The 26,758-nt window shown below is 52.0% G+C and overlaps 1 protein-coding gene across 4 annotated transcripts in view; it reads right to left on the bottom strand.

Annotated features, from left to right (window-relative positions):
- Positions 1–26,758, bottom strand: part of PAX7 (paired box 7) — a 102,182-nt gene that overhangs the window by 23,607 nt on the left and 51,817 nt on the right. For all 4 annotated transcript variants that reach the window (XM_053576629.1, XM_053576631.1, XM_053576630.1 and 1 more), the window contains exons 5-7: positions 23,544–23,743; positions 16,131–16,296; positions 13,953–14,155 (exon numbers count right to left, since the gene is read on the bottom strand). In XM_053576629.1, coding sequence (XP_053432604.1) covers positions 13,953–14,155; positions 16,131–16,296; positions 23,544–23,743 — 569 coding nt within the window. The remainder of the gene's footprint in view (positions 1–13,952; positions 14,156–16,130; positions 16,297–23,543; positions 23,744–26,758) is intronic.

Below are 26,758 nucleotides of genomic sequence, written 5' to 3'. Positions count from 1 at the left end.
TTATCTATGGCCAAGGAGGAAAGGGAGCCCCTTGCAGGGGAGGCTCTGGAACTTTTGCCCCTGGGCATCATGTCTCAATTTCAGCCTGGATGTGTCCCCTTTGTGATAAGACACTTGCCAGGGCCCTCACGGGACCTTAATCCTCTGATGCCGCTGGTCAGAGACCCCCAGTCTGGTGAGAGGGTCACATTCATTTGGCCTCAGGCCAGCTCCACCCGGTAGTCCTCAGGGCCTGGGGAGAGGAGTTCTGAACCCCCACCCTCTCTGCCAGCCCCTGCCAGCCCAGACTTTGGGAGCCTAGACAGGGGTGGGGCTCCCCCACACCCCACCCAGCTCTCCTGTCTCTCACAAGCAGCCTCGTTTTGGATGCTTGAAAAGATTTCCCAGGGCTTTGTGTCAAAGCAGAGGTCACCCAAGCCCCCAGGAGCAGAGGCAGAGATGGCTGCCCTCTAAGGCCTCGGCCACGCTCACTGTGTCCTTGGAAAGCCTTGCTAACTCCTGAGTTCTCCTAGGCAGTGAAAGTGGGGTGTCTCCATCTGGGAAACGAGGCAGTGGGTTAACTATCTCTAGGGTTACGTCTGTCTCTGAGATTGGTGGTGAGGAGGATGTAATCAACTCAACCAGACCCTCTCCCGAGTTGCTTTCCAAAGAAAGGGAGGGTCAAGGTGTTGATGCTGTCATGGTTGTGCGTGCACCAAGGCCAGGAAGGCCTTGGGCATGGCCTCACCTTCCACATGGGGTAAGGTTCACAACCAGAACCCCGGTTAACCCCATGCTCTAGCTGTGCCAGGGATAGGACTGTGCCTTAGATAGTGCCTTTTATAAAATAGAGATCCCTCCACTGTGGACCTATAACAGCCTCTCAGGGAGGATTCTGGGAATTTAGAAGTTTAGTAGGCATCCCAGCTCATGCTGACGCACGGGTTTGGGAACTATTGTGGTCTGGATCCTATCTGCATCCTGCCCCCACCAGAGATGGGGCGCTCACAGCTTCTCAAGGCTGCGCTTCCATCCCTGGCCTGTTCTGCTGCTCCTCCTCTCAAGCTGAACCCTGCCTCCCGTGACATGTGCCTCCTGTCATCATCTCAAACATGTTGGCTTTCCCTGTTCCTCACAGCCCTGTGGAGGCTCAAGAGAGCATCCTAAGGGCCCCCTTTTGGCCTCACTTTGCGTAATCAGACCTCTCACCCCTTTTGCATCTCCTCTTTGAACCCTAGCTCGGAAAGGACAGTGGTCAGAGCGCAAAGTCAGGCCTCCAGGTGGTCTGTCCAGCCTAGTCGGGGCAGCTGGTTCTGAGGACAGTATTCTCCTCAGTACAAGGGGGCCACTGGCCACAGACCCTCCCAGCCTGGTCTTGGTAAGTGTGCGTGCTTGTTTTTTGCTGGACTAACTGAAAGGTTCTTGAAGGCAGAGGCCAGGTTTAGCCCAGCTGGTATCCTCAGCGCTTAGGCCCAGGCGCAGAACAGAGGCTCAGAGTGCCCACTACATGCCTGCAGCTGTTTACTGGGTCCCTACCATGTGCCAGCTTCGTGCTGGGGACACAGGGCAACAAACAGTCTAGTGGCCCTTGCTTTAAGGAGCAGTATCCTGAAAGTGAGAAATCAGAGGCTAAAGTGCTACTCTGGGGGTGTCTGAGGGTGTGGAAGGGAGCATAGCCACCGGGCCCGGGTCAGGGAAAGCTTCTCCGACTAAGTGACCTCTGAGCCGAGACCAGAGAGATGAAAGGGCGTGGTTAAGAGAGGAGAGGGAGGGTGAGGCCGTTCCCTGTTCTGGAAGAGGGAACCCGCAAGTGCGCTGGCGGACGGGGACCGAATGAAGGAAGGGGAATGGGGCGCTCCCGAGGGAGTCTTGCAACCTCTCCCCGGAGAAGGGCACCCAGCTTGCTCTGGTCCCGGATCCCAGGCGGGTCCCACCCTGCGCAGCAGGGACAGCCCTGCGACCGGACATGCAGCCCAGCGATCAGGGGCGGCGGGCTCGCTGCGGCTCCCGGATCCCAGGCCCGGGCAGCGGGAATTAAGCAGGCCGCCGAGCCCGAGGGCGTCCTTATCTCGGGGAGACAGTTGTTGGGAATCACTTTGACTGAGTGGTTTTGTCTCCCCGCATTTTCCACTGTCAGGCGGCCTCGGGCCATGGATCAAAGGCGCGGCGGCGGTGGCGGTGGCGGCAGCGGCAGGGAGGGAGGGGGGGCGTCCGCGGATCCCGACCCGATCCTCCCTCCGCCGCCCCACCCCGCCCGGCTCGGGTCGGCCCTTCGGGAACCCGCGCCAGCCGGGGCCTCAGAGCCCACCAGCAGCGAGCTGGCTGGGTCCGAGACAGACACGGAGGAATTCGAAAGGGAGGCTATGGGGTGGGGGTGGGGGTGGAGGGCGCGGAGCGGGGGGCTGCAGACAAGAGAGCAGAGATGTTAAGTGGGGGGGGGGGTCATGAATGAGGAAGAAGTGGAGGAGAATGAGAAGGATTAAGGGGAGCAGGGACTGGGACACTGGGGAGTCGGGAAGAGCCAGAAGGGCTGAAAGGAGTGGGAGGCGACAGGGGACCTCTGCTGCAAAGGGATGGGCAGGGACAGGGAGAGGTTGTTCCAAGGGGTGGTACAAATGGGGTGAGGGGAGAAAGGGGGAGTAGGAGGAAGGAAATAGGGAGAGAAGAGAAATAGGAAGCAGAGGGAGTGTGCAAAAATCACAGGTGAATTCCCATCGAGGGAGCTTAAGAGAAAGTTTTGGGCTGAGGACAGGACAGGGAGACAAAAGTTGGGAAGGGGGCCTGGTTGGGACGGGGCAGGGTGGGGTGGGTGGAAGCTGTCATCCCCCAAGAAAGTGCTGGCCCTCATCTCTCAGAAGTAGCAGAGGTGCTGAGTGAGGGTGACTGGGCCAAGGTCATAGGAATCAGGGCTGGCGCTGAGGCCTGCCCTTTCAAAGGTCTCCAGTAAGCCCTGGGGGACCCTGGCCCAGGTCTCTGGGGCTCTAAGAAGCCCCTGTCAGCCTCTGCCCTCAGCAGAGGTAGCCAGAACACCGGTCTTCACTAACGAAGGTGTTGGAGAAATGAGTTCACAGCTGGTGACAGGGACAGGAGAGAGGAGAGTCCTGAGCCAAGGTGGGGACAGGGTGGTATCCTAGTGAGGGGGCAGCAAGGAGCAGGAGAAGGAGGGAAGGAAGACTGGAAATGAGTCTGCAAGGGTGCTGAAAATTAAGATGGCTATAGGTCTGGGTCCTGGCCCTGTGCTAACTCACTGGAACCTTGGCCCATCACAGTACCCATTAGAGCCCCAGAGGCCCCATCTGCACATAGCTCCCCGGTATGGCACCAGGTGCTGCTCCAGACGCTCTGCATAGATGGGTGCTTTGTCCTCAGGCTAGCTCTGTAAGAAGTGAACTATTATTAGTCCCACCTTACGGGGGGAAACTGAGTCAGGAATTAACCTGACTGAAGTCACATAGATAGAGATAGTGCCAGGGACTGGACGCAGGCACAGAGAGTCCCGCGGCATTTTTACCCCTCTGCTCTCCCACCCCTTACACAAATGGGAATGACCGATGATGGAGAGCAAAGCCTCACTTTGGGCCCTGAAAGATCTCACCAGGGAATGGGAACTCAGCCCTCTGTAATGACAAGCAGAGCCAGGCAGGCTGCCGGCTGTTAATTATTTCAACCACTCAGTGTTCTATACTATATGTGTATTTCTAGGTTGGAAATAATTTTAGAGCTTCCCCCAAGAGGATGTTATAAAGATTAAATGAGATACTCCATGTGGCAGACTTAGCATGACATCTGGCCTGTGGTAAGTGCTCAAGAAGTGTTATTTAACACCATTTGCCTCATAACACAGGTACTTTAGTATATCACTAAAATGGGGAGAAGCTTCCCGGAAGGGGGCAGAATCTTGAAGAATAAGAAGAGGGTAATTCCAAGGCGGTGACAGGCTGGTGCAGAAAAGGTCCCAGTCCAAGGGAGCAGCGGATACATAGGGTTGGAGGCAAAAGAGAGCATGGCTTTCCAGACACCTCAGAGTCACCCTGCCTTTCTTACCTGGGCTCTTGCTTAGTTTCCCAAGTCTGGTTGCCTGGCCATTCCAGCGGCCTCCTGGCCTCCCGCCTGCAGGGGACCCCAGGGACAGGCCTGTGAAACTCCATGTCTGCCTGCCGTATTAATTGCTAATCTCCCTCATTTTCTTTCCCTCTATCTGCCTGACTCTCTTGTCCTGAGCCCCCGTGCTAATCAGAAAGAAGGACAAATCCGCTATTTATATTCTTTCCCTCCAAGCCAGGCAGCTCTGGAAGGCTCAGCCCAGGCTGGGGCCCCTGGAGGGCGGGAGGGAGGTGCCAGATGCAGGACCCACAGGCGTGTCAGTCCTACCCACTGATCTGGAGGCTGTGACTCCCGTGTACCTACAAGGAACCCACAGAATCACTGACTCTGAACAGGAAGACTCTTTGCCAGCAGTTGCTCCTTCTCTTTCACTACACAGACAGGGAAACTGAGGCTCAGAGTGGGAGGCATCTACCAAGATCGCACAGGGGATCAGAGGCAGAGTCTGGAGGAAAATCAAGACTCCTAATTTTCCAACCAGTGACCAGGCCTGGTCTGGATGGGGCTGGACCTCCAGTCTCAGAAAAGCAGCAGCCTGGGCAGAGACCTAGCAAGACCTCTCAGTTTCTCCCCAGGCCAGGGAGAAGCAGAGAGAGGACAATTGTCACTTCTTAAGCTCTTACTATATGTTAGATATGATCCATGATACTGTTTCACATGAAAAGTCTCGTTTAATTCTTATAACTCTGCAAGGTGAGTGGGCCCATTTTGCAGATGAGAAGACTGAGGCTCAGAGTGCTCACACAACTTGGTTGTGAGCACACAGCAAATAATAGAGCCAGAATTCGAACCCTGGTCTATATGGTCATTCTACTGTGCCCATGATGCATCTGAATTAGTGACTGTCATCTCGTTTCCTGCTGTCTGGGCTGCACCAACCCTCTACTCCTTCTTTTATTTGTCCCTGAGCAAATCTTATCTTCCTTTTGGGTTCCTCTTCTAGGAGGCCTCCTCAGACCACACCCTCCCTTCCGGTCTGACCAGAAATCACACTAAATTGAGTACAATCAGTTCTCTGTTTGGTCCTTGAAGGGGGACAGTGTCATCTCTCCCAAAATGTAAGAGCAGAGACAGTCATGTATATTTCTTTCCTGAGCCTCCCTGAATGCCGTGCTAATAAGGGGAGCTAGAAAAATGAATTTGAAGGGAATCATATGCAATGACATTCAAACCAAATGATCAGCTGCCTCACATTCCTCTTGGAAGCAGCTACATCTGTGTCTCACCAGGCCTGCGTGATCCCTGGGGGTTGACCAACAGTTGTTGGTGGCCTACTATGTGCCAGGCACCAAGTTATTTTTGTTATCAAAATAAATCATCATGTGCTGAGTATTGCCACATCGCCTGTGGTCCTACTGAGGACCATGGCCCCTGACCACAGTGGTGTATGGAAACATCAAGATCTTTCAAGCAGGCTACTTTGCCCTTTTGCACTTGCTCATGACTTTACTCTGTGCAAAGGAGCAGAGGTCAGCTCCTGGCCACACCTTCTCAAGGTGTAGAGTTTAGATCGAAGCAAATGCTTCAGTGGGGCATGAAAGAGGCTCAGAGTGATTGTTGGAGGCAACCCTCAATCCACCTCTTGTTCAAAGTCTAGGATGTGGGCTGAAGATCCCATATCTCCCCAGAATCCCTCTCAATCCTCTAAGAAAGGACAAAAGGCCAGGGTTGTTTCCCTACATCTCCCTCAATGATAAAAATACCCCAATGTTACCCTGAGGACCAAGCAATGAGCCAGGCCCCCCAGTTCCCAGCACAGCCTACACAAAGGCTAAATTCACCCCCTCACCAGTAGTCCAGATAGTTCCTGGCCCTGGTCCCACCTTTTGTCTCCAGGAGGGGTTTCCTCCCTCTCCCCCACCCCTTGCTCCCCTCCACCCAGGAAAAAGGGGTGAGAAAGGCAGAAATGTCAACATGGGTCTATTTTCACAGGAGACAAGGCTGTGCCCAGGCCTCTCCCCTGCGGGCTGGAGCCAGGCCTCTGACTGATGGGAGCAGGTGGTTTTGTTTGGTGAGGAGCCACCAGGGGGAAATAACTCAGCCTTTCCCACTGAGGTAGGTTAACCGTGGACAAAGGCAGAGCTGGATGTGAGAGCAGGATCTTGGCAGGGTCTGTGCTGCCAGGGGCTGGAAGGGCTGGAGGGTGCCCAGGGCCTGGGACTAAAGGTGACCGCTAGTTCATGTCTCAGACCCTAAGTTCCTACCACCCCAGCCAATGAGCCTTGCCGCTGATCCCTGCCCTGGGGCTAGCAAGGCCAGAAGAAAGAGAAAGGGGTCCTGGGAGTGTGGGGGACACCTGATGAGCAGAGCAAACAGTAGTCACTTCTCCAGTTGTCACCCTGATCAGGGCTGTGTTGAGGGGATGGCAGGTATGGCTTGAGGGGTCTTCTGAGAGCTCGGCTGCTACTGGGTAACAGTAGGTGAGGGCAGACACTGAAATACGTCATTTAGCTTCAGGTCCAAGAAAATCTGGCCACGGTCACCTGGCTCTTTCCACGAACTGACCCCTGACCCCACACCGTCACCATGAGAAATGTCTGTGGGGGTGTGTATATAGGGGGTACAGCTCAGCTAGCTTTTCCTTAATCCTTGGAAAAACCATTCAGCCCATGTCCTTCCAGCTTGAGTAAAACGTTCCTTCAATCTAACTCATCCTTCCCCCAGGGGTCCCAGGGGGAGCTGGGAGTCAGCCCTTCCCCTGCTACCTGCACCCAACACCCTCTCTTTCCCAGACTGAAGTTAGCAGAATGTTCCACATTGTCCTGGGTGGGAAATCAACTCAGGCATTTTCCAGCCAACCAAAGGTGGGAGGGGAGAGAAAAGAAGGAAGGGCCAGAGCAGAAGGGCATCAGCAGGGATGGTGGTAAGGCAGAGGCAGAGGCCAGGGCACAGGTAGAGGGAGCATGGAGAATGCATACTTATTAAGCACCTACTATGTGCCAGCACTTTACTCAGATTTTCCCTCAGGTTTTACAGCACCACTCCCCCTCCCCCACCAGAGCTAAGGATCATTCCTGCTTTCCGGAAAAATGAAGCCCAGAGAGGTTAAGCAAGCTGCCCCAGGGGCACACAGCAATTTAGTAAGTGGCAGAACCAGAACTCCAACTCAGGGCTGCCTGTAGACAGAGGCCTAGCAGTTTCTCCTAGCCCTGGCTTCCTTCCACACTCCTGGGAGCTGAAGGGGATAGTCTAGAAGAGACCCTGAGAAGTCAAAGGGAAGGAAGTGGGCGGCAGGAGAACCAGGAAGGAAAGAGAAGGAAGGGCGGGGCAGGGCGCAGAGGAGCCGGCAGGCGGGCGTTAAAGCCCTGTGTTCCTACAACCTGCTAAGCCGGAGAAATGAATTCTGATCCCTCCAAAACACAACCTTGGAAAACGTGTAAGAGAAGGGTCTCCTTTCAGGAGGGCAGGAAATCCTCCACACCTCCTCCCGACTCCCCGGTAATGCCAGGATGTCCCCAATCTGCTTTGAGGAATGGAGAGATTAAGAATAATAAAAAAATTGCAATAAAATATGTGTGAAGGAGGGGGTAATTGTGGACAAACGCAGCATTCAAATTCATTTTTCAGCTCTTTTACACACCATTTCAATCTTATTTTCTGCTTGTTAATGAGATCTTGTTGCCTGGGCTAGGCAAAACCTTCCAATATCAGGACGTAATTGCACATAATTTTCTCTCCTACCAGTGATTTGCATCAGTTTTTTTTAAAATTCTGGGCTATTTAACACCCCACAATCCCCCTTCCCATCTTCCTGCCTACAAATCTCTCACTCCCTCCTCCTTCCTCATCCCTGGTCCAGCAAGACTCATTTTAAATGCTTATTATAAACGCAGTGTCACCAATGAAGGGGCGGGGGACACAGAAGAAGTGAGAGAAGAGAGAGGCAAAGGGAGCCTCCACAGCCCACCAAGTGAGGGGCACAGCTCAGTTCTCCAGCAAGTGGCCTGCCCTGGTTTTGCCTTGCTGAGGGTCAAGGGGTGGTGAGGTTCACCGTCAGGCAGATGTGAGTTGAAGTCTTATCTCCACCACTCACCAGCTCTGTGGCCTTCAGCAAGTCACTTAACCTCTCTGAACCTGTTTTTCCAAGTGCAGGGTTGCTGTGGGGCTGGAATGACTTCAAACAGGCCACATGCTTACACAGGATTAGCACGTAGTAGGCCTTCAGCTGATGGAATGTCTTTCTGTGTTGGCTTGGTTCTCCTGGAGGCCTCAAATGATAGTAGGAGGGTAGTGTTGGACATCTGCTGTTACCACGCATTCAGGAGACCCCATTTGTAAATAAATGAAAGCTAAGCCTTGAGCTTGATTCCTGCTGGTCAAAGACGGAAGAGGTAGCTTGGTTTAGGGATAGGGACGACTCTGAATGTGGGGCTGCCATTACTTGCCCCTGTGGCCTTGCACCTCAACTTCCCCGTATGCGACCAACTTTAAAGGACAGAGACAGCACGATGACATAATGGGCTCTGGGGCCAGACTGTTGGGATCATAGTTCTGCCACTCACCAGAGCCTGCCACAGAGCCTGGTGCAGGGGAGGGGCTCTGTGAGTGGGTGTCAGCTGACTGGCTGGCTGCTGACCCTGGACAAGGAGGGTGTCCTCATCTATAAAATGAGAGTCGCGAGGTAACTGCCCAGATTCAGGGAGTGATGGCAGGTATGACACCCAGCTCTGTCTGTGCCCAGCCGGCTGTGAGCGTGAACCACATGCTCTAATTATTAAATGCACAGAAGGGAAGGAAAGAGGAGCCCCAGGAAGTGGGAAAGGACAAAAAGGCTCAGTTGGCTGTGATCATGTCTGGTGGTTAACTGCGCACGTAGGGAACTTCTTTCATTAGTTCAGTGTGGGGAGGAAATTGTAAATATGTAAATCCCTTGTATAGGTTCTTTCATTCTAAGCTCCAGAGAGGAACAAAGGGATGGGGAATTTGGGACATTAGGAAGGAGAACAGGAACAGGCCAGCAAAACAGAGAGGCCCCCTCCCACGATGGAGCTCCCTAGTCAAGGGTGCCATTGACTCAACAGGGTGACTCTGGGAAAACTTTGGGAAACTGGGCCCTGCTCTGATAAGACTGGTATCTAGGCTCGGTGCCTGTAGCCCAGTGGTTAGGGAGCCGGCCACATGCACCGGGGTTGGTGTGTTCAAATCCAGCTGGGGCCTGCTAAACAACAATGACAACCACAACAAAAAAAAAAAAAAATAGCCAGGCATTGTGGCGGGCACCTGTAGTCCCAGCTACTTGGGAGGCTGAGGTAAGAGAATCACTTAAGCCCAAGAGCTTGAGGTTGCTGTGAGCTGATGCCATAGCACTCTACCAAGGGTGACATAGTGAGACTGTCTCAAAAAAAAAAAAAAAAAAAGACTAGTATCTAAAAATGGTCAAGAGATGGATGTGGCTTCCTCCACTGGGGACAGACCACACAGCCCCCATCCCAGGACACCCCACCTGGAGCCTCCATCCCAAAGGGCTATGGAAATGGCAGGACTTTTCTCCTAATTCTTGGCTGGTAAGAGCGGCGGCTCTGAGTGACTTTCTAATGCGTCTCCTCTAATGAGAATCACGCTGCAGATTCTCCAAGAGAGGGCTATGCTTCTAACTATCAGACCACCTCTGAGGACAAGAGGTTTGTCTATTCCATCAGAGTAGGAGCTCCTGAGGACAGGGGCTGTCTCTCCCATCAGACTGGGGATCCCTAAGGCCCGATCTATGCCCATGATCCCTAGGAGCAAGCTCTGCTCACTGTTCCTAGACAGGACTGGTGTGATGGGCTCCATCTGCAGCTATCAGAGTACTCAAAGTCAATTATGTTACAAAAGTTCCTTTTGTCCTAATTGTTTTCTGAGTCATTTACCAAGTAACTGATCCTCAGCCTGGAGCAAAAGGGAGAGAGGGGGTGGGAGGGTGGGCACCCTAACCCTGGATGAGCCTCCTCAGGAATGAGGTGTGACAGGCAGGATTCCTGTTTCCTATACCTCTTAGGAAGGATCATGCACAAAGCCGGGACATGAGTAACCCTCATCCCTAATCACGTAAGGCTGGAGGTATGGGAGGTGTGGGGGACGATGAGGGAACCAAGCCACAAGGGTGTCTGAACCTCTCAAAAGGCTTTTTCCTATAAAACTCAGTAGTGCCCACTGGCCCCTAACCTCTGGCACAGCCTCTGAGGATCTCTGAGTCATCATCCTAGGCCTCAGTTTTCTCATCTATGACATAAATTGAATGAGCTCTTTGCTCCCCCACGTCCAAGGGTTGGCGTCCCTAGACGATTTCTCCTTGCTGCCAGTCTAACTCTAAAAAGAGGGAGCAGGTGTGGACTTCTGAGTAGTGGGAAGAAAAAGTGAGGGGTTAGATTTCAGAGTCTAGAGACCTGGGTTTGAATCCTGGCTCTGCCCTCGAAGTGGATAAATGTAAAACACTCAGAACAGGGTGTGAATGTCCGAGGGCTCCAGGAAGTTTAGCTGTCCCTGTCACCATTGGTATTAAACACGCTGCAGAGTTGGCTTTTTTGTTATGTTTACTCTGCCCCATCATCCCATCAGTTCCACCAGGATAAGGGGCTTCCTCTCTTACACTGGCTGATTTATGCCAAGTGCGTAGCACAGTGCCAGGCACCTAGGAGGCACTCCATAAAGACTTGTGCTAGTGACCCTAGTAAATGGCTTTTCTGTGCAATTCTCCCAGAAAGACCCTCTCCATGGGGTCCCTGAGGTTCAATGGCCCCCATTTCTCAGCTGGATCTGCGAGAAGGGGCTTGGGGCAACCCACTGGAGAAGCATGTCTTCCTATGGCCATAGCACACTGGCCAGAGAGCTCACTACAGCCCCAAACTCACCCCCCAGTGGCTTCTGTAAGGACAAACACACCAACTAACTGGGTGATGTGTTGGGAGCCTGCTACTGTCCCAGGTAAAGGAGCAGTGTGCCAGTCCCACAGCCCAGGTGGAAAACCTTTTCTTTCCTATTGCCCAGGTGAGCTGTGGAGAAACAATACCTGCTGGGGAGAGAGGAGTTGGACATGGATCTGTCCCTATGCGTCATCTCCTGGCCCTGCAAACCCTGGCCCTGCACCTCCCAAGACCACAGAGAGGTACTGATGGTGTCAAGTCCTCAAGAGGAGGGAGCAGAGCCAGAGTGGGAGTGTTGCAGTGCCCAGGAGCTCCCGCAGCTCCCATATCCAGAGGCCCCCTCCACACCCCCGCCCCAGCTGCCAGGAAGCGAATGCAGCTTAACCCCCAGCCCCAGGGTCGCACACAGAAGCACACGTCTGGCCTCCTCCAGCAGCTGTTCACCTCCGGGTCCCCTCTGCCCCTGTCAGACCCTCCATCTGTCTTCACACCTTTGGTGGGAACCTCTGGCACAGCCTCTGAGGATCTCTGATTCATCATGTCAGCCTCTCATGAGGTGTGGGGGCTTCCCAAGGGTCTCTTGCTTTTTGTTTCAGGGAAGCCCTGGGCTAGGCAAAGGAATGAGGGTCCAACTCAGGAACTTCCAGTCCAGTCCATGACATCCAACTCCAAGCCTCCTGACCATGGGGAGGAAAACCCTCCATCCCCCACACTCTGGAGGCCTGGAGTACCTTATTTGCTAGGCTCTCTGCCCTGTGACAAAAGTCCTGCTTTGGGGACAAACCTCAGCCTGCAATGAGAAAGGGGTTGGCAGTGGCCAGGGAGCCAGGTGCCCTGGACTCTCGGCTCTTTGTGCACTGGGGCCCTCCATCTGAAAAGTAAGGCCCCCACAGTCTCAAAGTCCCTCTTTCGCTCTCCGAGGATGCTCCCCCAATTTATTCCGTACCACCAGGCGAGGCCTGGACCACATTTCTGGGTGTGGGCACCTCGGGTCTCTGCAGCACCCTCACCTAGCCAGCTTGGAGACAGTGTTGTGTCTATTTCCCAGCTCAGCTCTGGAGGTTTAGCTCGGCCAGTTAGGCCTCAGGACGAATGAGATGGCAGACATGACTTTGACCCCAAGGAGGTCAATTAGATTCCACTGAGAAAATATTGTGATTTACAGATAGTATTGTGTGTATAGAGTTTTTTCTTCTTTTTCTTTTTTTTTCCACCTGGGATACCAGCAAGAGAGTGGGATGGTCCAGTGAGGACCAGTGTGGGGGCTGTCAAGGTCAGCCGAGTCAGTGGCATTGCCCCTATAATCTGGGCCCAGGGAGAGCTTACTGCATCACCACCGTGAACTCTGGATACAGGGGTTCACACTCACCCAGCGCTCGCTTGGTACCAGCCTGAGCTAAGTACTTTCACTAGATCCTATCATTTAATCCTCAACAGCCCTAGAGGGAAGTGCCAGTGTTATCCCCATTTCCTAGACAAAAAAAATCAAGGCACAAAGAATAGAAGGGCCTTGCTCCAGGTTTTCCCTGCAAATGAATGACGGAGCAAGAATGCAATTCACCCTCAATTACACAAATGAACCCGGGCAGGCAGAAAGTTAACATTCTTGGGAATGTTTTAAACCAGGAAATGGCAATTTCTTTTCTGTATGGGTCACACAGTAAATATTTTAGTCTTTGTGGGTCATACGATTTCTTTTGAAACTATTCAGCTCTCTACTGTTACAGCACAGAAACGGCCATAAGTGAATGGACATAACCATGTTCCAGTAAAACTCACTTTACAGAAACAGGTGGGTGGATGGGTGTGGCTCACAGGATGTTGTTCACTGACCTTAATTGCTTTGCTTTTTGTTTAGGTAATAGGTTTCCTATATTAACTGTATTGTCTTGGCAATAGGAGGGCAAGAGAATTAATATTTACCAGGCACTTATTTTTGTGCAGGGCTCTGGGTTAGGTGCTTTGTGAAATGGGGCAAACACCCCCTGCTAGGAGGTTAACATGGGGGATAAAGTGAGGCTCACAGATGCTAACTTGCCTGAGATCACCCTGAGTGGTGGAGTGGGGATTTAAACCCATTGCAAAGCCTTCCCTTTCCTGCCACTGTTCAGACCAGTTTGCATTGCACGCATTGTATTCTCACCACTGAAGGTGAGGAGGCGGGATAAGACCAGTCCTGAATTTAATTCCTTTCCCCACGGATATTTGGGAGCCTGCTGTTGCTATAAAAATGAGCTCTTTCATTGCTCAAATTCACTGGGACTTCCAATACCAGTGGGTTCCCAAACCACTGATAACCACCACAAGCACTGTTATCTTTTTGACTTCATCCAGAGCTGGTTCTAGGACTTCTAACAGCACCATCAGGCAATGAGTGACTTGATCAGCAACCAATCACACACGGACAAAGTTCTGAAGATCCAATCAAGATAGAGATCCTGGCCCAGAGCCCCACCTGCAATTCTCTCCACCAATAGGACATGGCTCTGCTGGGGAGAGTGGCTGCTCCTGGGGAAAGGTCTGGAACTCAGAATGAAATCTGGAAGGGACTCCTGGTTCTAGAACAAAACCCTGAACCACAGTCAGGCTCCTACGGGAAAAGGTGCAAGGCTCCCTCCAATGCACAGTCTGAACCTGCCTGCCTTTCAAGGATGGAATAGTTTGAAGTGGATGGTGTTTCTTTCATAAGCACCGTGTGGTCGTTGGGCCAAGAGCAAGTCTATATTGTTTGTGGGTGACAAAAATATGGAAACCCTTTCTCCACATGCCGGTCTTCAGTGTGAGGAAGAGAAACCCAGGGCGATGCAGTTGAAGAGTGAAGGTGGAAGGGGCGCCTCTCACTTCCCACCTAAACCCTCTCAAGGTCCTTAGCAGCCCAGCAGCTAGTGGCTTTCATAGAAACCAGTAAATACCTGGTGACACCTGTCTTTCCCCCCAACCCCCGTCCCTCCCACACACCAGCCCTCCTTTGCTGGGCTGGCTGACGTCTGCCAATGAGACCCTGGGTGCAAGGCTGCAGCCACCTACCTGAGGAGACAGGCCATTGCTGACAGGGTTCATGTGGTTGGAGGGTGCCGCCGGGGTCATGAAACTCTCCGAGTAGCTGGAGAAACTGTGGCGAGCTCCGTATGCAGAGCTGGTGTCTGCGGCTGCGGCGGCTGCGGCCAGCCCACCCTGATGCATGGTGGATGGTGGCAGGGGCTGGGGCCTGTGCACGGTGCTGCCCCCATCTGTGGAGAGAACCCCAAGAGAAGTCCTGAGCGAGTGGCCTCACCTTGGAGGCCAGGCCTCCAAGGGCAGAAGGAAGTCTGGGGCCTCCTCCCATTTTCCATCCCTTGGAGGGGAGGCACCCCCTTCTCACGCTACATGGGGTGAAGCAAGATGGCTCCTGGGCAGGCACTAGACTGGCCAGGCCTGGACTGACTGCCAATTCCAGACATCCCCTAGGCAACTGTACACTGGCCATGTTGCTCAATGCCTGGCACACAGTAGGCACTCAACAGATGTCAACTGGACTAAAAGTCAGATCTTGGTCACTGTGTCAATCTACCCAGGCCTGTCCCATTTTCTAAGCATCAACCACTCACCAGGTGCTTTTACAGATTCTGTTGAAAGTATGAAGCAAGAATATGGTGCCCACCAAGGCTTAGTGGGTTTGGGCACAGGATGGCAAGTGGGTGGTGGGACCAGGGTTTGAATGACCTAACTCTGGAACCATTTCTGCTTCTCACTGCTAGGCTGCTATTCTGCTCTGTCAGGGCCCCTCGGTGCACGCTCCATGGGCTGGGGTCCTCCCATCCTCAGCTCTGGTTCAATTTCTTATTAAGAATCACAGTGGTGGCCAGGCACAGTGGCTCACGCCTGTAATCCTAGCACTCTGAGGAGGCTGAAGTGGGAGAATCGCTTGAGATCAGGAGTTGGAGACCAGCTCGAGCAAAGTAAGACCCCATCTCTACTAAAAATAGAAAAATTAGTCAGGCATTGTGGTGAGAGCTTACAGTCCCAGCTACTTGGGGGGTTGAGGCAGGAGGATTGTTTGAGCCCAAGAGTGTGAGGTTGCTGTGAGCTAGGTTGAAGCCAAGGCACTCTAGCATAGGCAACAGAGACATTCTATCTCCAAAAAAATAATCACAGCAGGGATGGAATGAATGGGAATATTCTCTGACTCTCTCCTTGACCTCCTTAAGAGGTGGTGTCATGTGGTAGATATCAAGTGGTAGAATTCTGGTGTGTGCTGGCAGAATAGTGCAGGGTTCAGGGAGAGCAGGTGGGAACACTTCTCCCCTGTGGGGTTCACCATCTCTTCCAGGACCCAGCCTTTCACTTCTGCCCCTCCCAAAGCCCCATTGACCCCTCGGCCTCTCCCACCCATTCACCCCCTTCTGTCTGGCCACCCCTTTCCAAGGCCAGAAGGGAATCTGACACTTTAAGCCATTTGAAGAACTGGGCCTAAGTGATGCCTCCTTCCCAGATGGACCTCAGGGTCCTAGCCTCACTCAGCACAGACTGGACTCTTGATCTTGAGTGGAGGATCTCTCAGAAGACACTGCTTTCAAAGGAGGCTGACTTTATCCATCTCTTAAAATGGATCTTTTGAGAGAGGGGGGGCAAAAAAGCGAGGTCCCAGAAAACTATTTAAGCTCCTTTATAAATTTTTATTGGCACGAATAGGAGGTCAATACAATCTAAAAAAAATTCTCCCAACACACACACACAGACACACACACTGATACCATTCTGTCATTTAAAAAAAGCAAAGACTGCGGCTACATGTTGTCCCAAAGTTCTTGGAGAACATGCTGGCCTTTTCCCTCCAAAGCGGCTCTGCTCAGTACCTCTGGCAGGTGCTCCAAATCCTTGCTGTTGAGAGCACAGTCCAAGGCCCAGCAGCTTGGGCATCACCAGTGGGCCTGTTAGAAATTCAGCATCTTGGGCCCAACCCAGCCCAGCATTTTAATAAGATCCCCATGAGATCCGTGCACACTTGCCCCTTTGGGAAGCTTGGTTCTAAGCAGGTGCATGGGGGCTGCCTTGTTGACCCCTTGCTCTGTGGCCTGTTGACAGGACTGTGTCTTTTTCTCTTAATAGTCTTATCATGTGAAAATATGGAAAGAATAACCTTGTAAGTGAAAGGAAAGTGAGAATGAAAGGGGGAAGGGAGGAATGGCGGCTGCTGAGATGCCAGGGTGGGGCTGGGACACTCACCTTGAGAGATGGTGGTGGTGGGGTAGGTGGAGTCCGGCAGCTGGTACGGGGGCAGCGTGGGCATGCCAGTGGGTGGGAAGCCTCCCGGTAGAAGGTGGTTGAAGGCTGCCAGCTGGTTGGCTCCTGCCTGCTTACGCCAACGGGCACGACGGTTACTGAACCAGACCTGGGAGATGGAGAGCAGAGAGCAGAGAACTTTTGGCCTGGCTCCTGGCAGAGCTGCAGCACAGCTGAAACCATTCCCTGGAACCATCATGCTCCCATCCAGCCAGCATCCATCATAGAAGGAAACCCCAGCTTTGTGCAGCTTGGGACTATTGGCAGAGTGATTTCAGAGGCGTGACCTCATCTGTCCTTATGACCACCAGTAAGGAGGGGATCTTATCATTATCCCCATTTTGCAGATGAGGAAACTGAGAGCCAGAGAAAGTGGTTGATTTGTCCAGAGTTGGTGGCCCTGCCAGGTCTGTGTGGCTCTCAGTCCAGGGCTTTTTTCTATTGCAGCTGCTCCTTTCCTGAGGGACACCTGACCTGCCTGACCAACCTGTTCCAAAACACTTTACTCCCCACCTCCTCCAGGAAGCCCCCAGGAGGAAGCCCTACATCTACAACCCACCTTAGTGAGAGCTGCCTTCTGTACTCAGAGGTGTAAACAGATCTCTGTCTGGAAACTGAGGCCCGACTTTACTTACACAGCTTGGGCCCCTTGAAACAGGTGGCTTCCATGTGCACACACACGCACAGACAGAGGGATCTATCAAACATTACTGGGAAAACAACCTGACCTCTCTGAGTCTCCCTTCCTCCAAGCACTGGGCTGGTGCTTCACATGTCTGCCCATTCCCACTTTACAGAAGGGGAAACCAAGGCTCAGAGAGGCCAAATGGTTTGCCCAAGGCCACATAGCTAGAATGTGATGGATCTGCGCTTCAAACTTAAATCAGTCTGACTTTCTAGACCCCACTTCTCTAGATTTGCAATTCCCTGGAAGAAAGAGAAGGAGGGTGCAAGCTGGGGCTGTTTTGACGGGGCTCTTGTCCACCCTTGGACTTCACGTATGAATGCTCTTCCCTCACGCCTGAATACTCTTCCTGTGGGTGGTTTCTTGGCCTTCAGAGCTCAGCTCAGTTGCCTCCTCCTCTGACTCGACTCCCTAATGGCTGAGTTTAAGGCAGTTCAGATAGCCTCCTGCCTTCCCAGGAGCAGTGATTGCTTGCGTGTGTCTTGGCAGCACTGCTCCTCATCTCACCCCAAGGCCTCAGCAGGACAGGCAGAGACTGTGTGTTCCTTGCTCACTGTGCTGTGCTCAGTCAGTATGCAACAAATACTTGTTGAACAAGTGATTGAGTGAATGGTGAATGATGAATGAATGAATGAACAGGGAAAGGCAGGGATGGCTCTGGGGTGTCTTTGCTAGGGCCGGGGCCACAAGGCTCAGGCAGGATGAAGGTGACAACCTCCCTTGGTACCAGATCACTGGCCCCCACCCCTCTGGAGCCGTCTGTCGAGATGGGGGGACAGTCTTAAATAGGCATAGGGTGCTGATATGCCCCTGATGTCATTTGTCTTTTCTAGTTCCTTCCTGGGTGGGAAAAGAAGGGTCCAGCTTTCTAGGCAGCTGGCTCTGACTTGGGTTTCACAGAGAAAGGAGATGAGACAGTCACATCAGACAGGAAAGAGATTGGCTCCCCTAGAAACCCAAAATCCTGGCTTCTCCCACCTCTGCTGGCACTGAGGGCTTCCCCAGGGCATTCAGGGCTAGGAAGAGACTGGCCCGTCAGGCTGAGGGTGCTGGGAGCCCTGCGTGGGACCAGCACTGTCTCCCAGCTCTACTCCCAGCCTCCTGGGGGCAGGTTGGGGAGGTCTCTGTACTAATTCAGTGTTTCCCAAACAGTACTCCTTGTTGGAGAGACATCCTGGTGGTGAGTGATACAGACATTAAATCACCTTGACCATGGGGGTAAGAAGGTCATTCCAGTCCACTTCCCTTTCTGCCCTGCTGGGCGTGGGGAAGGGAAGGTCTCAGTTCAGTGCTAACACATCCAGGGAAGGTCTCAGTTTGCTGCTAAGGCATCCGAAGCGCCTTTCCAGCACCTGCTAATCCCCCCAGAGAACACAGCAAAGGCTTTCGCAGGTGACATTTAACCACCTTGTTCAGTTTGCTTTCATGTATGTTTTTTACAGTTGCCTTCTCTTTTGGGGTGTGACGTGCACTTTAGTTTTAAACACACATTGATTTCATTAAAAAGTAAATAACAAGATGGATGGTATGCAAATGTGGTACAAGGGTCCGAGTGGGTCATGGAACGGCTAAGCCACATGGTGGCTGCTCCTTCGCGGAGGTCATATTTTCCTCAAGGACTACTGACTGGAGTTGGAGGCGTTCTTCCTCCTTCCTTTCTCTTCCCTTCTCTTTCTGTTCCTGCTCCTCCCTCCTTTATCTCCTCCTCATCTCAGATCTTTACTGGGACTTGGCTCTGTGCCAAGCAAGATTCTGAAGGACAGAAAGATGGACAGGGTGCAGTCCTAGCCCCCAAGCTGCCCTCCGCCTGGGCACATGTCAGCTGCTGATCAGCACAGTAAGCTCAGACAGGTGATGTGCAATGTTCTCTAAGGACATCAGAGGAGGGGCCTCTGACTGTACCTCTCAGAATCCAGGAGGACTTCCTGGAGGACACGGCATACCTTGGCTGTCAATTCTCTCATCTCTTCTTCCTTGTTATTTTGTTTCCCTAGGGCTGCCTCCATCCCAACAAGCACCTCCCTTGTTGAGATGTGACATGATGGTTGACAGCAGAGACTCTGGAAACAACTGCCTGGGTTTTGGCTCCTGCCTTTAACTCCTGGCTAAATTATTTTATCCCATATGAGGCTAAATACACCCATCTTCCAGGTAGTTCTGGACGTCAGATGAGTTAGCACAAGCAAAGTGCTTAGAACCACATCGGCCGCATACAACTGTTATTCTCCCAGAGACCCTCTGGGCTGGTTGACTGGCAGGGCTCTGCCAGAGTCTAGATGCAGTGGTTCTCAACCTTCCTAATGCCACGATGTATTTTCATTGTTACAAAGGGGTCACAACCCACAGGTTGACAACTTCTGCTAGAGCAAGCTGCCCATGTACAGATGGGGAAATAAAGGCTCCAAGGGGAAACACGGTGGCCTCAGCACCCCACCTAGAATCCCCAATCAGGGTTGAGTTATTGGGAAGCAGGGGCTAAGTTTTTGTTTTGTTTTGTTTTGTTTTTTGAGACAGAGTTTCATTATGTCGCCCTCAGTAGAGTGCTGAGGCATCACAGCTCACAGCAACCTCCAACTCTTGGGCTTAAGTGATTCTCTTGCCTCAGCCTTTTGCAGTCAGGATTGCAAAATCCCAGGATGGTAAATAGCTGGGACTATAGACACCCACCACAATGCCTGACTATTTTGTTGTTGTTGTTGTAGTTGTCATTGTTGTTTGGCAGGCCTGGACAGGGTTCGAACCCACCAGCTCCAGTGTATGTGGCTGGCACCCTAGCCACTGAGCTACAGGAGCCAAGCCAGGAGCTAAGTTTTTTTATTCATTCTTGATCCCAGCACTGGCACCGGCTGTTAACTGAGCAGAATATTTCACTCGGCCCTTCTCTTAATGTAGCACAGAGGAAAAGAACGTGAGCAGGCAGACTTGGGTTCCAATCCCAACACATTGCCTTATTAACTACGTCTCTAGGAGGCCACTTTCCTCAGCTAAATCTCAGTTTTCTCATCTGCAAAATGGAGAGAAAAATCAACCTACCTCACAGGGCTCTGGTGAGGATGGATAAAGATAAAGTAGGTGCATCATGCCCAGCATGTAAGAACTGTGCTGTAAATGCTATCTAGTGTTATTCAAAGATTCCATGTCTGTTGGCAATTAGTGGGTCCTGCTGGCGAGATTGTTTTGTTTTTTGTTTGTTTGAGACAGAGTCTTATTATGTCGCCCACAGCTCACAGCAACCTACAACTCTTGGGCTTAAGCGATTCTCTTGCCTCAGCCTCTTCCATTGGGGGAATCCCCCAAATGGGATTTCTGTTCAGAGCTCCTCCCCACATGTCCTGTTTTGAGTCTCCCCCAGAAGCAAACATTTAGCAGCGTTCCGAGTTAGGTGCTGGGACATCACTAGTATCTTGATGCCAATCATCTGAAGGATGGGGACGTTTTCACAGGCAGTTGTGGGAGATGCCACAGGGCTACCTCAGGACCCGTCAGCCCTGTGGCTTCTGTTTCTATAAGAAACAGCATTGTGATGCTCAGGACACAGCAGATCTATTCACCTCTAAAGAAGATACATGTGAGATTGGGGATGGACCACCAGCTGTATAAAAATGGAAATTCCTCCAGAGAGAGGAGTCATGGGTTCTCCCACCTGACACTCCTTCCCCATTTTTCACTGGGCTTTGGCTTCCTGCTGGCAGAGGCAGGGCTAGAGGGGAGCCAAAGAGAGGTAACAGGTCACTGTTTGGTTACCAGATCCCCACCTGACATAATGTTTACCTGCTCGTATGTTTATTAGAATGCCAGGGGTTTTGACCCACTGAATCCCCAGTGCCTAGAACCACACCTGCCTCATAGTAAGTGCTTGAGAAATGACTGCCAGGTGAATGAATCTGGAGCTGCAAGGGGGCCTGAACTGGGGAGGCCAAGAACTGGTGGAGTTTTAATAATAACAGCCCCTATTTGGGGCACTTCTGTATGCTGGGTACTTCCTTTTTTTCTAACATGTGATTTAATCCTCAGAACAAAGTAGATGCTATTATTATCATCTCCATTTTTCAGGTGGCAAGACTGAGGGTGGAGAGGGTGGCTGATGGAGTGGAATCCACACCTAAGCTCTGAGCCTGCCCTGAACCACTCTACTAACCCATCTCCCAGGATCACTGGGATGTGATGTCAGGATTGCAAAATCCCAGGATGGTAAATGCTTACAATCAGCGACCAAGACCTCAACAGTTCAAAGCTCAGAGAACTTTGAGGTCCTGTCCCAAGGTGCATCGCAAGAATCCTCTCGCTAGAGTTCCAGATCAATTGCACGTTTGTGCTTTTGCTTGAACACTGCCAGTCATGAGGCTTTCCATCTCCTTACAAGACATCCCTTGTTGTCAGTAAGTAAGGACTCTTCTACTTTAAGGGTCCTGGAATTCCATCCCCTTATTTATACATGGGAAACTAGGTCTTCAAAAAGGAAAATAACCTATTGAAAGTAACACAGCTGACCAGAGTCAGGGACCAGAGGCTCTCAGTCCTGGGCTGTCTTCTGAAGACCTTTATATTGGACTAGAGACACTTCCTACTTGTCCCTTGAGGACTCCTCAAGCCTTTGTTTATTCTTTAAAAACTCAACATCTTTTGTTCTCTTTCCTATTGAGAAAGCTTTCAGGCTAAAGAGCAGTGGGAGCAGGGATATCCTGCCCCTGCCTTGGGGAGCTCCTAGTCTGAGGAGAGAGACCCGATCCCTGCACCAGGGAAGCCCGGGGCACGGCAGGGGAGTCCACACACAGGCAGGCCTGGCCTCGCCATGGGGCTGCTGGGCGGCCGGGGCTCTAGCCACTTCTCCATTCCCAGACCTCCTCCTTCCTTGGACCTTGAGTGACACCTGTTTCTGGGTCTCCTGGGCCAATAAAAGCACTGCCCTGACAGCCAGGAAATTTTACAAGGAGTGGTCAGGCTTCAGGGGCCGCCAGACGTGGGGATGAGAAAGCGGCCAGGAATGTGTGGAGAACAGCTGCAGGAGGAGGGGGTGGGGGAACCCGGGGCTGGGGTGGGCTCCGATGTCACCTCAGGGAGGACAGGAGGCAGTGAGAAGAGCTGGCTGCCGCCTGCCCCTTGGGGTGTCCCTCAATGGCAGCCAAGGAGACGCCCCGGGGAGGGGTGTCTCCTGGTCCCCGGAGTGCCGTGCAGAAATGCCAGTTTGCTTCTAGGATAGTCCCTCTTGCTTTCAAATTCCAGGTTCTGAATCAACTTCTTCCTTCCCCCGGAGGGAGAGAACGTGGGCCTTGGTGGCCGCTGGCCCAGCTCAGCCACTATCCAGCTAGTGTCCTGGGGCTTATCTCTTCTCTGGGCTTCAGTTTTGGCACCTGTGGCTTGGGGTAGGGGGGTGGCAGTACCGACCTGATGTGTGTGGGGGGTCTGAGCTTCCACCAGGTCACGTGTGAGACCCTGAGCACTGCAGCTGGCACTGAGTGAGTGCCTGTTGAGAGCTGGCTCCTCTCGGGTGGAGGTGCCCCCAGGATCAGTTTGGGTGGCCGCTCTGCAGACCTACCTCTCTTGTCCATGGAGAAGACAGCCGGGAGAGGTTCCCCCGAGAGCCGTTCATCACGACCTGCCCTGCCTCTTCCTCTTCCCTGTTCCGTCTCAGCCCTCTCCAGCAGGGCCCACAGATACGCTCCTGCACTTGGAGATTACCTGGAGGCCTGGTGGAATCTGAGAGCTCAGCCTGGGGCAGGGAGGCAAGTCCCCCGCCCTCCACAGCAGGCTGGGGACAGTCCTCAGGCCCCCAGCAGGCCCTTGCTCTCTATTCTCCTTTGCACTCACAGAGGACATGGGGGCAATGCTCAAGGTCTCTGGGTCTGCCCACCCTGCATTGATTCGCTAACTTACTAGGAGTGTGCCCGACCACTCTATTTTATGCTTCCCACAACAGCAAGCTCATTACCCATCTGAGGGAGCTAGGCTTGTTTTTGTCGCTTCCTCCCCTCTTCAGAGATTTGGAGATTTTATTTATTTATTTATTTTTTTTTTTTGAGACAGAGTCTAACTATGTCGTCCAAAGTAGAGTGCTGTGGTGTCACGGCTCACAGCAATCTCCACCTCTTGAGCTTAAGCGATTCTCTTGCCTCAGCCTCCCAAGTAGCTGGGACTACAGGTGTCTGCCACAACGCCTGGCTATTTTTTGTTGCCGTTGTCATTGTTGTTTTAGCTGGCCCAGGCCAGGTTCAAACCCACCAGCTTGGGTGTATGTGGCTGGCCCTATACCCACGGTGCTATGGGAGGCGAGCCAGATTTGGAGATTTTTATATTCCCAGAGTCTTCTCTTTTGGCTGAATGAATGCCCTCCCTTCCCTCCCTTCTTTCATTCCGTCCTTCCTTTCTCCTCTTCCTCCCTCGTTTTCTCTTCCTTTTCTGCCCTCCCTCCCTTTCCCTCTTCTCTCCCTGTCTAGCTCTCCCTTCACCCCCCCACCCCCTTGAGTTGTCCACTGCTCGATCAACTGACAATTACTGCCCGCTGACTCTGCGTCACCTGTTGGTGGCACTACTTGTCTACGTGGTCCCCAGAACACCTGTTGGAACCCTCCCACAGTGGGGGCAATTAAACTTCCTGCCCCTGGCCACCCTGGGGTTCTTAATCCAGTGTCTGGAATATACCGGAGGTGGGAACAGCCCTGGCGCCTCCTCACCTGGACGCGCGCCTCGGTCAGCTTGGTCCTCTGTGCCAGCTCCTCGCGGGTATAGATGTCCGGGTAGTGAGTCCTCTCGAAGGCCTTCTCCAGCTCCTCCAGCTGCTCAGCTGTGAACGTGGTCCTGCTGCGACGCTGTTTCCGCTTCAGCGGGAGGTCAGGTTCTGACTCCACGTCTGAGCCCTCGTCCAGCCTGTTTCCTGCAGTCGGGGGAGAGGACGGGAGCTCAGTGAGGTGGAGAGTGCTGGGGCCCAATAGGGGACAAAGGCATCCATGTGACCAATGCTCCGAGGATCTCTCCCAAGCACAGGCAAGAAGAAGGTGTTCACCATAGGGATGTTTATCAGAGTGAAGGATGGACACAACATCCTTGCCTTACCCTAGGAGACTGGCTAAATACATCCTGGCATGAGGAGTCCCTCTAAAAGAAATAAAATAAAACCAGTTCCCTTACAGTTGGGCATTTTGGTTATTTCCACTGACATGGCAAGACACCCATGACCTAAGACTCAGGGAGTTTTCACAGTAAAATACATTTGTCAAAATTCATAGAACTGGCAGCACCCAGAGCTCAGAGGGTAGGATGCCAGCCACATACACCGAGGCCGGAGGGTTCAAATCTGAAGCAACAATGACAACTGCAACAGAAAAATAGCCAGGCATCGGGCGGCGCCTGTGGCTCAGTGAGTAGGGCGCCGGCCCCATATACTGAGGGTGGCAGGTTCAAACCCAGCCCCGGCCAAACTGCAACAAAGAAAATAGCCGGGCGTTGTGGTGGGCGCCTGTAGTCCCAGCTGTTCGGGAGGCTGAGGCAAGAGAATTGCGTAAGCCCAAGAGTTAGAGGTTGCTGTGAGCCGTGTGATGCCACGGCACTCTACCCGAGGGCAGTACAGTGAGACTCTGTCTCCACAAAAAAAAAAAAAAAAAAATAGCCAGGCATTATGGCGAGCGCCTGTAGTCCCACCTACTTGGGAGGCTGAGGCAAGAGAATCGCGTAAGCCCAAGAGTTTGAGGTTGCTGTGAGCTGTGACGCCATGGCACTCTACCAAGGGTGATAGCTTGAGACTCCGTCTCAAAAAAAGAAAAAAATTCATAGAACTGCATTCTCACCAAAAAAAGGGGGAGAATTTTACTGCATGTTAATAACTACACCTCAAAAAAAACCTGACTTTAAGAAAAAGGCAAGATATAAACCAGTGGGCAAAGATGAATCCCACTTTTGGAAAAAACACACATGATGCATTGAGGAGTCCTATATCCCAAACATAACAAATGTTGAACCCCAAGGTGACAGGACTTCTGTTTTCTTCTTCACACTGGTATGAATTTCAGTTTGTTTGTTTTGGTTTTGTTTTGAGACAGAGTCTTGCTCTGTCACCCTGGGTAGAGTGCCGTGGTGTCACAACTCACAGCAACTTCAAACTCCAGGGCTCAGGCGATCCTCTTGCCTCAGCCTCCCAAGTAGCTGGGACTACTAGTTTTTTTTATTTTTATTTTTAGTAGAGTCAGGGTCGTGCTCATGCTCAGGCTTGTCTTGAACTCCTGGGCTCAAGTGATCCACCCACCTCGGCCTCCCAGAGTGCTAAGAGTACTGGCGTGAGCTATTCTGCCAGGCCAGAAGTACCAACTTCCACAGTGAGCAGGGTTCAGACCTGCACGGGAGACTCTATTAGATTTCAAGTCCAATTCCTTAAGCACTTGGCCATTGCTGCCATTGTATTTTAGTATTTTTTAAACAGTGATTATTTAAACAAAAATCTCGTTGCATTTGGGGAAGATAGAGCAGGAACTAAGGAAAGAAGAAAGACACGAAGAAAGGAAGGGAAGGAAGGAGCAAGTGTTGTGTTCAGAGCTGACGGCCAGGAAGCTCAGATCCCAAGTCCTGGCTCTGCTTCTAAACGCCTGTGACCCTAGGAAGTCCACCTCCCCTCCTTGGGCCTCAGTTTCCCCACTGTAACATAAAGGATTTCCACAAACCAGCCCTTCCATTTTCTAAGGTCTCTGAGTGACCTTCCAGGCTGGAGTAGGTCACCTGGATGACCTTGGTCAGGGCCAAGCCCAGCCTGCCCCCTAGTCACCCTCACTAATTTCCAACCTGCGGCCTGAGAGTTGGGTGAAGGCCTTTTGGTTCCTGGGAGAGCAAATGGCTTCCTCTTGGAGAGCCCTGGAGGCTGCAGTCAGCTCACTTCCAGGGCCAGGCTGGGGAGGCTGCAGGAAGGGTTTGCCACAAGCTCCTCAGCTGAGATAGCAGGGTCTGAACTGGCTCCCTACCCTATCAGCCTGTGTCTCCTGCCTGTTTCTGGCCCAGCAGAGAGGATGTAGCAGGGAGTCCAATTCCAAGGATTCAGTTCCTGAAATTCACTGCATGACCTCTGGTTTCTGATCATGACAAGGAGGGCAAGGCCCTTGGGAACTCAGAAGGAGGAAGCAGGTGCCGATAGGCAGGGAAGGGGGTGAGGAATAGGACACCAGGCTCGGTCCCTCCAGGGGGGACACTTGAGCTCAGGCAGGGGCTGAATGGGATGGAGACCAGAGATATGGGAGTGCAATCTATGGGCTAGAGCTATGAAGTCAGAGAGAGCTAGACATAGCCCCTGTCTGGGGAGATACCCAGTGCGGTGGAGAAGGCATGAATCTCAGTTTAGTTCTAGAGCATTGCTGTCCAGTGAAACTTACTGTGATGGTGGAAATGTTCTAGATTCATGATGTTCGATATGGCATTGCCAACCCCATGTGGTATTGAGCGCTTAAAAATTACCTAATGCTACTAAAGAACTTCATTTTAAATTGTATTCAATTTGAGTTCAAGTTTACATAGCCACATATGTAGTAGACCTATAGCAGCTGGTCTGAACTGTCTTTACACAGAGGGCAGCTTCAAGCTTGGGGCCTCTCATGCTTAACAATATCTATGTGAACTTAAACTGTGTTGATTGTTTTTATGTTTTTTCATGGTTCCCATCTATTTATAGGAAATGATACTTATTTTCTATTTATAAGAGCATTCGTTTCCTTGTACTGGGTTTTTAAAGATGCTTATGTATAAACTAAGATATTTGGGAAATAATAGGAGAGGTTGTAAGGTTGTGACCAAAATTGTGAATACTGCAAATGACCAACATTTGCTTTACATCAGCTAAGAGATAAAATTCTAGGAAGTTCTAGGGCTCATGCCTGTAATCCTAACACTCTGGGAAGCCGAGGCAGGTGGATTG

This window comes from Nycticebus coucang, chromosome 22 (assembly GCF_027406575.1).
Source record: "Nycticebus coucang isolate mNycCou1 chromosome 22, mNycCou1.pri, whole genome shotgun sequence".
In the NCBI taxonomy this organism is placed as follows: Eukaryota; Metazoa; Chordata; class Mammalia; order Primates; family Lorisidae; genus Nycticebus; species Nycticebus coucang.
This window is presented reverse-complemented; position numbering and strand designations above follow the sequence as displayed.